This window comes from Symphodus melops (assembly GCF_947650265.1).
Source record: "Symphodus melops genome assembly, chromosome: 16".
NCBI classification, from domain to species: domain Eukaryota; kingdom Metazoa; phylum Chordata; class Actinopteri; order Labriformes; family Labridae; genus Symphodus; species Symphodus melops.
Genome location: NC_136706.1, coordinates 10,513,961 through 10,526,535, shown reverse-complemented (window position 1 = coordinate 10,526,535; position 12,575 = coordinate 10,513,961). Strand labels below are relative to the sequence as shown.

The window sequence follows — 12,575 nt, the reverse complement described above, 5'->3', positions numbered from 1 at the left end:
AACAAGTCATTTTTCTTTCCTAAGCTTTCCGTTTATTTTATTTAGGTGCAAATTGCAATTTTTAATTGAAAAAGTTTATCTAAGCATATCTCATAAGAAAACGACTGTTATATAGTTATATCAATGCCTTAAGTTAAATCAAGATGGTCCACAAAAAATGCGGTTTCATGAGTGACGTTACCAGCATGTGATTAAAGCCAAAGAGTCCCAATCTCCAAGATAACTACCTGACATCCACATCTCCAAGATAACTGCCCGACATTTGGGCTTGAACAACTCGCGCAAGTGGAAACATATTTATTCATACTCTGTCTAAACGATGTAAGGGAACCCACACAGTTATTGCAAATGGATATAAAACATTTCTAATTCAATTTGTTGTACCAAATCAAGGTTTAATTGTCGTCATGGGTGAATGCTTCGTGAAGACGCCGACATGTGAGAGAAAGCGGAAGTGTTGAAAGGTTATTATTTCATACCGGATGTGTGTCTTTGTTCCTTAGAGAAGTTCCTCGACCATCAAAACAAACACGCACTGTATCTAATGTCAGTGAAGGCAACACTTGTTTACACATAATATCAGTTTGCTGTATCACCATGCCACTGAAATCATGTTGTATTTACAGCACTGGAGTTGTCTCTATACTATTTTTGATCCTGGGTATTTCTTTGGTCTTGTCGAACGTCTTTCCTCACTTTCTACAGTCGGTGGTTGAAAAGGTAAGCAAGCAGTGCTTTTATGATAACATTTATATGTCAGGTAATCTCCTACTGTACAGTAAATTAACTGACGATGAACATTTAGGATACAGCTAATGATGGCGAGCTTCATTAGACCAAAACATCAAAGGCAGCCTGCGCTGTATTTGCGCCACTTTAGCGTAATTACAATTTGTAAGTTTTACGTAAGCCTTACATTTATGAGAGTGTCATTAAAGTGGAAATACTTCTCAATTAAAACATATTGTGACTGGTTGTATAAGTAACGTCGAGTAAAACTACCGATTTAAAACAGGATTTTGCAGGAAGGGTGGGGTGTTTTAAGTGAGCTGCCTGCTGATGTTTTGACATGATAGCTATGATAATGGCCCTTTGTTTAAAAGACTGGATTATATGCATAGTCTCCTTTGACATTCAGTCTACCCCCAGATTGTTATATACTTCTTAGGCCCTTTTTGGAACTGAAAGTAATTGGCCTCTAAAGACAGCTAACCCACATGGTGATTTCACCATGCAGCAGTGCCTTTGTCATATGATGGGAGGAAAGCCAAGTCAGCAGCAGATTACTCGTCTGGAGTCATGCCTTTTTTTCTTTTTCTTTTTACTGTGTAGAACAAGGTAACCCACTGCTCTTTGTCCCATACAGGAAATCGTTTTGAAGAATGGTACTGAAGCATTCAAGGCCTGGGAAAATCCACCAGCTCCAATTTACATGCAGTTTTACTTCTTTAATGTGACCAATCCCTTGGAGGTGTTGGATGGAGATCGGCCTGCTGTGGTGGAGGTTGGACCATATACATACAGGTGAGAGCAGAACGGAAACAAGAGTGAAAATGTCATGGTTCAAGAAACTAGAACTAAGACACCACTTATATACAGGTCTACAAACATTATTGGTGAGAATGAACGTTTTTTCGTCTCCTACCCTCCAGTTTCAGCTTGCAAATTTACGATTCATATGATCAAAACAGAACCTTCTGTCGCTCAAGGTAGACGTGTGCCGGAAAGCCGATGATTAAATTAACTGGAAGACAAAGAGGATAGAGAGACGCCACATACTTACATACACTGTAATACTAAATGTTTGAATCAGTCAAGACGACAAGAGTGCAAATCTTCGAATGAATCAAATATTTATCAAGCATTCTTGCAATCAATTATTTTAATGCTTTGGATCATATTCTTGGATAATGGCCTTTCTTTTAAGGGTGTGACGTTTAAAGAGTTAGAGCAACAAAGTTAGACGGGCTAAATTCTGTTAATACACCGAAGCAGCAAAAAAGAAAAGCAGTCCTAAAGGTTTAAATGAGTTTTTTTTTTTTTTTTTTTGCTAAAGTCTTTTGTCCGTGGATGGATATGATGTCATCCCATCTCTGGGTAGTTTAATACATTTAGTTTCCCCTTTTTACATTTGTTATAGTAGCTTTGCATACCAACGTGTCTCACAAGGGGACTAAAGATTTCGGTGATAGTCTTTCACGGTTTGGGGAAGAGTTTCATGCTCCCTCATTATCTGTGCGTGATGCATCCCTCCAGCTGACTCTGTTGCTCAACATCTGCAAAGATTCAGATTTGTGTTTTGTTTTTTGTGGGGGTTTTTTAGCAGTCACATGAATTTAAACAGGAAGTAAAATATCTTACGAGGAAACCTTTTCTAATGGCATCATCATATATGTAAACCGAATAGATTGACATTGTGTCTCTGAGTTTTCGAATCAGTCAACAGTAACATTCTCTCTGAAGTCAGAGCTGCATGTCCTGCAGGTAAAGTAACGTGAAATGTCATCGTCCTACACAGAGAGTACCGGCCCATGGAGCAGGTCAACTTCAACAGTAATGGCACTAAAGTCGCGTCGGTCAACACTAAAACGTACATATTTGAGCCCAACATGTCCCGAGGTCCAGAGAGCGAGCTCATCAGGACCGTCAACGTCCCGGCTGTGGTGAGTCCAAGACATGCATCAGTTACTGGTGTTGGTAATGTGTAATTGGACGTTTTAGTGTATGATTTAGTTGTCAACACAATTATTTCATTAAGCAGCAACAAACGAACACAGTTCTGTAATGGGACACATTGAATGAAATGATTCATCCTGCTATGGACTCTTTCTTTACTCAGTGCTTCACACAGCCCGTTTGTTTTCATCTCTTCTGTCTCTTTGTAGTCGGTGATGGATAGATTCAAGGACGATTCTGTCGTATCCAACCTGATCTCCTCCTACATGAGAGCTACCGACACGGGCCTGTTCACCACCCGCACGGTGGGTCAGCTGCTGTGGGGATACGAAGACAGTCTGCTTAAAGCCCTCAGAGCTTTCGAACCCGATCTGGATGATATTTTTGGACTTTTCTACAAGGTATAATTGAAACATGTGATGTGTCGTTGTTTTCTTTGAGCTGACAGCGATCCAGGGGTTTCCTCATGAATACAATTCACTTGTGACATTTTTAAACTCTGTCTGGTGTAAGAGCTGTTTGTTGAAATGAGTTTGTTTTTTTTTCCTCACAGGCCAACGCGACCAACGATGGTGATTATGTTTTCTTCACCGGCCAGGAAAACTACAAGGACTTCGCCAGAGTGGATACGTGGAATGGTGAAAGGTAATCACCCTCGCTAACCAGATAAAAATGAGAAGAGAGACAGTGATAGTGACTGATGACATGTCATTGAACTGGATTAGAGTTTCATTACACAAAGACTCCAACAGTACTTGACAGGAATGTAAACAAGGCTTGTTTGATGATAACATTACAAAAAAAAAAAATCACATGCTCTTGTTTCATGTTTTGAGTAATCCTGCTTTTATAAGTAACCTCAATAAGTTGATTCGAGCTGCGGTGTTGAACTTTGACTTTGTATTACTGGTGGTCCCGCATACAGCATAACAACAGTGCACTCTCTGTCTCCTTCCGAGGCTGAAAGTCTTAAAGGGCTTAATCATAATGTCTCACTTAAATGTGGAAAACAGGCATCTTCGTTTTTATACGATCTTTCTCTCTCTTTTTTTCTTCTAACATTCCCCTGAGGAAAAGTGTCTAACTGTTTCCGTGTTACACCCCTCCGGAACTGAGTGCCCTTTGATTGACGATTGATCACACTGTGAATATATTTGGTTTCTATTGACCTGTCACTGTCTTGATAAAGATTCTGTTAAAACATCCCCCCCTCCCCCCCTTCCCTCGCTGACCTTCGGTTACCTCTTTTATATCATGTTGTAATACAGCACATGCGTGGCTTTACGAGGCGGGCTGACTCGGGGGGGATAAAAAAAAAGGGAGAAAAGAGCCGTGTCAGGTCTGCGTCTGTACATCGGAGCACATGGCAGCTACTTTATGGCTGATGTTGATTCATGTTCAGTCAGAAAAAGCCAGAACACTCTGCGTTTCTCCATAATGAAGGCTCTCAGGGTGCTCGTGCACAAAGTCTACCACGCTTGAGCACGGATCACAACACTCACACAAACGAACTGGACTTGAGGGGTGAAGCGTGCTTGGGCACGGTACGGATTGCCTCGTGTGAGTGATAACAGTAAGACATCACTCAGTAGTGAGGCCAACATTAACAATGACTTATGAAGTTCCGTCGTCCATTTACTGAACCAAGCCATGTCAAGAAATGTATTTCACAGCAGCAGCAGGTCTCGCCTCCCGACGTTTCAGGTCTGTAGCTCCAAACACAGAATGATGAACGCTCGAGTCGTAGACATTGCTCATGCCTAAAACTGATCCAATTTTTATCTGATGATAACCCCCAAAAAAACTCCTCCTAATTTTTTGTGTGTGCAGCAATTTAACATGGTGGACGTCTGATGAGTGCAATATGATCAATGGAACCAACGGAGCATCTTTCCACCCGGTCGTCAACAAGGATGAGATTCTCTATATGTTCTCCTCCGACCTCTGCAGGTGAGTGAGCACTGAGGAAGAAACGCTTTGCAGGACTTATCTGTGCCTGTAAATATGAACCAACGTTTGACTCTGTTGCAAAGGTCTCTGTACGCTGTGTTCGAGGAGGATGTGTCAGTGAAGGGGATCGCCGGGTATCGCTTCAGTCCCCCGAGCGAGGTCTTCGCCAATATGACCGTGAACCCAGCCAACACGGGCTTCTGTGTCCCCGCGGGGAACTGCATGGGCTCCGGCGTGTTGAACGTCAGCGTGTGTAAACAAGGTGGGAAGTGGAGTCTTTGTTTTTCTCTCAGAAAAGCTCTTTCGTCACGACTGCGCTTGCCGAGCTCGATTCTGACAGGATCTGTTGTGTTTGTAGGCGCTCCCATCATCATGTCGTCACCACACTTCTACCAGGCAGATGAGACATTTATTGAAGGTGTGTTTGGCATGAGGCCGAGCAAGGAGCTGCACCAGACTTCTATTGACATCCATCCGGTAGGAACGTCATCTCTGAATCCTGAAGTTCCCCAGAAAACATGTTTCCACAGTTCCATGTTTCCATGTTTCGTGTACAATTCACTTCTCTTAGTTTTGACAACTTCTAAGAATATTTCCAATTCCTCTAAAACACAAAAACAATGAATTTTCAAATATGTTCCATCTCAAAAGTTTCATTTCTGGACACAAGACGTCGCCCATTTCACTTCAAACATCCATTCTTGCAGTTTAAACGTGAACATTTGTGTATGCAGCACTTTCCTTTACACAGCCATGTTTTTATGATAACACGTATTTACCATGAGAACGCCCTTAGACCGCAGATATGAAATCTAACAGACAGTAAACCATGTTCACCACTAGATGGCGAACAGTCTCAACCGTATCAGTTCAAGCAGACAGGAAGCAGAGTTTTGTTTTTTTTTAAGCTGAAGTTAAAAATTAGTTCAGAGGTACGTGGAACAAAGCTGTCACCACAGATAATCTCTAACGGCCCTTATCATGTGTTATACTGTCAATCAACGATTAGGGGAAGCGGACTGAAAGGGGAAAAAAAAAACCATTCCCAGGAGTGGAGTGTGTCACTGAACTTTTACTCCCGTGAGAAGGAGACACTGGGTAGAGAGAAATGCTGCACTTTTTACTCTACTTTGCAGTGATTTGTGTCTGTGGTGATATTTAGATTCAGTTCTCCTTTGGTTTAGAAACATGAACGTAAAAGATATTGCTAAAACATATTTAAAATCCAGTCTTAGGTCAAAAACAAGGAAACGCTTCCTGTAAATGCTGTCATAGTCCATCTATTACCGGTAAATGATTCCTTCTGACTGTAGCGTGTAATTGTCATTGTGGTCCAGAGGGGAGACACACCACGAAGACAAAAACAGAAAGTCTAGCCTCTCTCTCACTGTTAAACTCCTTCATGTATGTTTGTGTCTTCACATCATCGAGTCTGTTTCAGCTGTCGTCTGAGAGCCACCGCCTGAAGTAAGGATTGATATGCAAGAAAAAGACAAAATATTCCTTGAGAAGAACATGGCAGTGGGTTCACCACAGGTTGAAATCAGTGCATGAAAGCTGTTTTGCCCCTTCATCCCACGTTATCATCTTCCCTGTTGCGCTGCATCAGATCATAACTGACCAAAGTCCAGAACCTTCTGCTGTAACTACTGGATAGTGCCTTGTTGTTTTCACTTTATAGGTAGAAGAAACCATTTTTTCTGCAAGCTCCTGGCCTTTGATTTATTTGCAAGCCGCATTGAGATATTCAGCAAAAATGTGTAGCGGTGAGACGATGCGCCGTAGTGAACGTGCAACGCCGAGGCCTGCGTTGTTCATCTGGAGTGACGTGTGCTCTCACAGTCAGTGTGGTTCTCTTCAGCCATGTCTTCCTATTGAAGTTTCATGTCTTTCAAGCTCACAGGGATTGTCCTGCAAGCAGCAAAACGACTTCAGATCAACGTCTATGTGGAGAAATATTCCACCTTCAGGTACTCAGAACCTCTGCTTTCATCAGTGTCTTCCCCTTGTGTCATGAACACCCTCCGTCGTGCATGTTGCCTTTAATGAGCCTGTAATAGCTGTCTGACTACCTTAGAGCAGGGAGAGCTGCCAGTAAGATACTTTAACACACCTGTGCCACCATCATCAGTATGAGTGGACTTTTGGACAGACCTTGTTATGTGTGTTCTTGGCATCTGAAGGAAACAAACAGCGATATAATCTGGAGTCCAGACAGAACATGAAACCAAACTACACGGCTGCTTAAACGATTGGGCTCACCTGCCACTAAAGGTTGTGAGGGTACAGATCGCTGAGACGACCAGTCTCTCGTCTGTCATTGTCATGCATGCTCTTCGGTTGAATACACTCCTCTTCTTAGTTGAAAGATAAGACTGGCACCAAATAGTGTACAGTGAAAGTGAAAAAAAGCTGAAAGCGACAGTGATGCCACGCCGCAGTAGTATGAAGAGAGTGCGTGCAGTTTTTAATATGTGACAGAGTCCAAATATTCCCACAACAGGCTGTAATCAAAGGACATGTTACTTTAGAAATGTTAAAAAAAAAAGAAGAAGTTGAAATGTAAGGTTTGTTGAAGTGTTTGCAAAAGTCAGATCAGCTGCTAACAGCTGTATGACTACCTCAGAGCTTCGATCGACATATGACATATGCCTTCTGACGGATCAAAGCTCAGACGTGTCCAATCAGACCTCCTGAAGCATTAGAAAGGTGCTATTTTAGGGGGAATGTAGGTACAGTACTCCCACCTCACATTCAACAGTGAAGGACATCGACTTAACGGATGACATCTTTTCATTTCAAAATGTGTGTCTCATGTGACCACATGTGTTGTCTGGATTACACTGTTTGATTTATCTCTAAATCGACAACCTTAAAGAAAAGAAAAAAAACATGAATAACATTACGATAACAATACAATAACAAAACTTTTAATAGTTCTGCATGTATATTAATAATCCCACTAATCAGCATGCCCAGAAAATGTTCTAAATGTTGTTTTTTTGTTTCTGTATGTCTTTTATTTGTGTCTTCTGTAAAGCTACACATGATCATTAGTTTGTTTGATTTTTAATATTATTGTTTATATTTTTCTTCCTTTCAGTCAAACAGGGAACGTGAGGACCGTGGTTTTTCCGGTGCTGTATCTCAATGAGGTACATAAACACACACTCTGATATATCGTTAAGTTACATGCTGTACATTTGTACCCGCAGAGATGCAGGTGATCCTTTTGTAGCGTGGTTGTTATGCTTACATTTCTAAAAAATAATACATGACTCTGTGTATTTAATTAAGCTCATTCAAAAATGAACCACGACCTTCAACCTCTCTCCCTCGCAGAGCGTTGTCATCGACGACACATCGGCTAAAGTGCTGAAGTCAATTGTTACCCAGGAGAATGTTGTGGACAACATCCCATTCATGCTGATCGGTGTGGGCATCATTCTGGGTGTGGTCTTTATGTTCCTGATGTGTCGGCAGAAAGTCCCTGAGGTGAGCACTTCAGATAGTCATGAATGGGTTTTCATTACTGGAGGTTAGGTGAATAAATAATCTTCATTAAGGATGAATCTGTTGTATTTGAAGCAATGAAAAAAAAAAGACACAAACAAGAAATGTTCAAAAGAACATTATGCATTTTTCTTCATCCAGGAACAGAATAGTGCTTCTTTTGTAAACACTGGTCGATCAGAAGCTATACTTTTGGACAGTGCCATGCAAGACACATTAAAAACAGAAGCATTTATTTAACATAAGATCATGCATAAAGACTTATTTGTTCGTCATTGTCTCGTTTGTTGTCCTTTTTCAGAGCACTGAAGCTGAGCGGCAGCCCCTTCTGTCATCGTAGCACCAAACACAAAGTGAAAGGATGAACACGTTCTCAGTATCATTCAACATTTCTAAAGAAATCTGTGAACACATAAGTTTTTTTTTTTTTTTTTTTTTTTTTACACTAACGTTTTAATGCAAGTTTTCATCATGCTTGTTTTTGTTTTTCTAATGGTCTAAAGAAACAAAGTGAAGGAGCAGTGTCCTCTGTTTGTGTTGTTCCTGTTACAGGGCAATGCTTCCTTTTCAACTCATTTTTGTATTATGCTGAAGTCCTGTTGTTGTTTTTAATCAGATCTTAAATTCCGTTGATCTTCCCCTCTTAACTTAAACACGTGAACAAGTTCTTTGAGTTAATATAAATACGAGATTGAGTCATTTAACTAAAGATATAATTTAAGTTGAATTTAAAACTGTCCGGTGAGTCACTTTTTGAGTCCTCCAGGAATGTAAGATAAAATTAGCGTAGCTATTTAAACAAAGCCCATATATTTGTGCAAGAATTGCTTCTTTCTGGAGTGTGTGCGTGGTAGTGTGTGAGTATGTGCGCGTGTGTCTGTATGTCTGTGAAATGTGTGAAATAATGAAGAGGTTATCATGTCTGCTTATGTTTTTTTTATTTTTTTTTTATAAGGAGAGTGACCATCAGAGTTCAGTCGAGGTTGTAGCTAGAAAAGTGTTCACTGCTGATTCAAAGAACGGAAATTGTCCTTCAGTTTGAAAGAGTTCATAACATCAATGTTTCATCTTTTTTTCTGCATTATTGCCAAGCATAAGCAAAGTACAGAAAATATTGTCACTGCCTTTTAATCGTTATGGTTTTAACATTGTCTGAAGTGTGCGTCTTTCATGAGCTGCGTCAGACTCATCACAATAGCATGAACTCCTTAATGTCCTCCAGTGGTAATCCTGTAACTCACATTACCTGTAAAAATATGTGAAATAACAATATCATATTACTTCAACCAAAACAGTATAAAGTTAAGGTTTCTCTCTTGTCACATGATTGTGTGAATGCACATATTTTCTGTCCCTCAATTCCAAAATGTTACCGAGTGTGTGGGTTTATATTTGTACTGAAAATCTGATCGAGTCAGTGTACAAACAACACTGTGCTAGTGGAACTACTGACAAATACTAATAGAAACTTGTGTTTCTCACTTAACCACTAGAAATGATCCATGATAGGTGGTGAAACTTTGCAAGTCAAAAGCATTTTATCACATAACACATCACATAAATAGCAAAATCTCTGTCCAGCACTGACCAGAACTTAACTTCTATGTGTGTTGTTTGTAACTCGTACTGTAACCACTCCTTCACACACGCAATTGACTATGTCTATGTGATCTTTTTTTATGGTCCTTTTTTATACTAAAAAGAGAATATTGTCAACATCCTGTGTTATTACGATATCCATGTTTAGAACAGCTCGTATATCTTACATTGGCACGTTGTCATTTGCCTGAACTCTAATAAATCTGCTTCATATTCTCTAAAGGTGTGTTCAGTGCCCTCCGTCATGAAGTGCACTAGTGTTGTAGTCAAGACCACACTCACTTAGACCAAAACACCAGGAAGGTTACGACTAACCGGTAGACAAAAATGGAATTGTATTGAAGTTATTCTACTTTTAGAAAGAGGCATTTTTCCTCTCATCAAACTAATGACTTGGAGAAATAACCTGTCAGTGGGGGTCTTGACCTGCCTTCATTTAAAATACGGAGTACCCAGTCAGAGTCCAAGACAAGACCAATTAAAAAAGTTTTTGTAGACTGGTCTTGAGACCAAGATGGATTTTACCTACTGCAACACTGTAGGTGTTAGCTTTAGGCATTAACCTGACGCATTGTAAAGACAGCTATTTTCTAATTACGCATCACAAGATTTCTTGTTTACTTTAAACTTTTTGGCTTCAATATACTGACAGTATGTCTCATAAAACATTAGCACTAAATATTAAGCACTAGCTGTTTGAAAATCTAAAACAATAAAAGTCACGAGCTAATTAGCGGCATCTAGAAAGTTGTAATAGCCAATATATGAAAGCATCACAAGATGAAGTAAAAATGCCTGAGAAATATTTAACTAACTGCATGTGAGTTAAATTCTGATTTGAATTTACTCACTGATGTTAAATTAGTGGTTAAATTGTAATGTATGGTTGAATGGTAATATTAGCTGCTGTGTGGTTGGAGCTAGTTGGTAGCCTAATCTTGAAATATATTTAGATGGGTTTGTTTTTTGTTTTTTTACAGTTACAGATGATTTTAAAAGGCTGTAAACTGAATGATATGTTAGTTACAATTTCACCCTTTTAAGCTTTAAACTCTCTTTAATTTTTTTAGGTTTAAATGATATTGAGAACTCGGGCTAAAATGATTCTGAAATAGCAGACTCAATGGAAGTGGGTGGATACTTTTTCTAGCTATGACACAAGAAAAAGTTTTGCCTCCGACGTGGAATTGTCCTCAATTAGCAGGTTAAAGTGTACTTTAGATCCCTGCAGATAACCTTTGCTCATTGTTATTATAAAACTGATAGACACCTCTCTTCAAACAGACTTGCATCTTTGGCTCTGATTTGAAACAAGCTTCTCTGCCAAGCCTCAGCCATTGTCATTATTGTAGAAATAAGGGAATTAATCTTTCATATCTTTGAAATGATGGCTCCTCCCAAACCTAGTTATAGAGTTTGATATAAGTGGCTTGAAACAACAGACCAGCCCCTACGCAGAGTAACTTCTCTCTTGAGCTTGATCAGTAAACACCATGAGGACCTTCCAGGAAAAACTGATTGTCCTTTCCATTGTCCTGTCTCTCATCTGTGCATTTCAGGTAAGTTGAATATCTTTAATGATATTAGATAGCACCACAGCTTTTGATATGAATGCATTTTGATTTTATTACCATACAGCATGAAGCTCGCCACAGTTCTTTAAGGATATTGGATTTTCCCCTACAGGTCTATTCTAAACCTGTAACAGAAGACTGGAGAGGTTTGGTCCAGCGTACCAAACGTTCTCTTCTGTGGAGATGGAACAGCATGAAGCCTGTGGGTGCCACCTGCAAAGAAAACTTAGAGTGTGGCACCAAATACTGCAGGTATGTTGACAAAGACGTTTTCAACATCAATCACATTCATTCAACTATAATTTCATAGCACAGCAAAATAAGAATAATTTTCCTTTATTTATTTTGCACAGACTTAATGTAATAACATCTCTTTGTTGCATTTGTGTAGTTTTAAAATTAAGTCCCCATGCATTTTGCATGGCATGGCAAAAGTCCGTTGCTGCAATAAAGTTGCTCCTTATCTTTACAGGAAAAAAATCTGTTCCTTTTTGGACAACACAAAAAAATCTCTATCAGGGTGACTGTCTACAAGACAAACTTTTTCCTTTTGGACCAAAGCCTCTCAAAGATAACCCTGCTATAAGTTTTGTCTTTTTCCTCATAAAGAGTCAACTGGCTCCATCCAGTGCTACACTGATTCTTCAGGACATCAAACAGGATGTATCAATGTGATGTTTTTCATAAGAAAATATAATTTTCCAAAAAGTGTGTGAGGTGCTCTGACTTTATTGGTACTTGTTTTTTTTATATTATTTATTTGTACATAATGTGAAAATATAAATATTTTAATATTTTTTCAGAGGTTGTATTGTCTTTTTGTTAACCACTTATGTCAAATTAAAAAAAATCTTTTGATGCAACGAAAAAGTTGCGAAAAAGAAATTGAAGGTAAGCTGGTAAAAAAAAAAAGAAGAAGATTCTGATTTTTTTATTTTGATAACCCTGAGAATATAAATCTTTTCATTTAGCCTAACAAATGGCAGAGATTGGTGAAACTGTCATCTATGTTTTTGCTTAAACCTAACCTGTTACATGTTAACTCAGGGTTGGACATGAAAAAATAAGATTACGACTCAGATCACACCCAGATTAATTCAACTTTCCCTAAAAGGGATATCTGTTTTGCAACAGGAGTACATATAGTCCAGGAGCCAGGCCCCTACCTCAAGATGTTTTTTGCTACCTTTTTTTCCCACTATGATAGAAAGGCAAAATATACAAGGACAACATCAGCATTATAATCACATTAAACAGACTATA

The 12,575-nt window shown here is 39.3% G+C and overlaps 1 protein-coding gene across 2 annotated transcripts; it reads left to right on the top strand.

Annotated features, from left to right (window-relative positions):
• Nucleotides 1–379: 379 nt before the first annotated feature.
• scarb2c (scavenger receptor class B, member 2c) lies at nucleotides 380–9,960 on the top strand. 2 transcript variants are annotated; one of them, XM_079364374.1, is made up of 12 exons: nucleotides 389–720; nucleotides 1,367–1,524; nucleotides 2,519–2,663; nucleotides 2,886–3,077; nucleotides 3,230–3,321; nucleotides 4,507–4,626; nucleotides 4,710–4,888; nucleotides 4,985–5,103; nucleotides 6,523–6,596; nucleotides 7,730–7,781; nucleotides 7,969–8,121; nucleotides 8,441–9,960. In XM_079364374.1, exons 1-12 carry the CDS (start codon nucleotides 598–600, stop codon nucleotides 8,477–8,479), a joined length of 1,446 nt encoding a protein of 481 aa, XP_079220500.1. In that variant the 5' UTR covers nucleotides 389–597; the 3' UTR covers nucleotides 8,480–9,960. The 2 variants fall into 2 exon arrangements, with proteins under 2 accessions (XP_079220501.1, XP_079220500.1); XM_079364375.1 differs by lacking the exons at nucleotides 6,523–6,596; nucleotides 8,441–9,960 and having other exon boundaries at nucleotides 380–720; nucleotides 7,969–8,108.
• The last annotated feature ends 2,615 nt before the right edge of the window (nucleotides 9,961–12,575 follow it).

Bases quoted from the DNA above. Each gene is read 5' to 3' on its own strand.
- scarb2c (XM_079364374.1), top strand. From the start codon at position 598: ATGCCACTGAAATCATGTTGTATTTACAGCACTGGAGTTGTCTCTATA. The intron at 2,664-2,885 runs GTGAGTCCAAGA...GTCTCTTTGTAG, and splicing joins CCGTCAACGTCCCGGCTGTG to TCGGTGATGGATAGATTCAA. The intron at 4,627-4,709 runs GTGAGTGAGCAC...TCTGTTGCAAAG, and splicing joins TTCTCCTCCGACCTCTGCAG to GTCTCTGTACGCTGTGTTCG.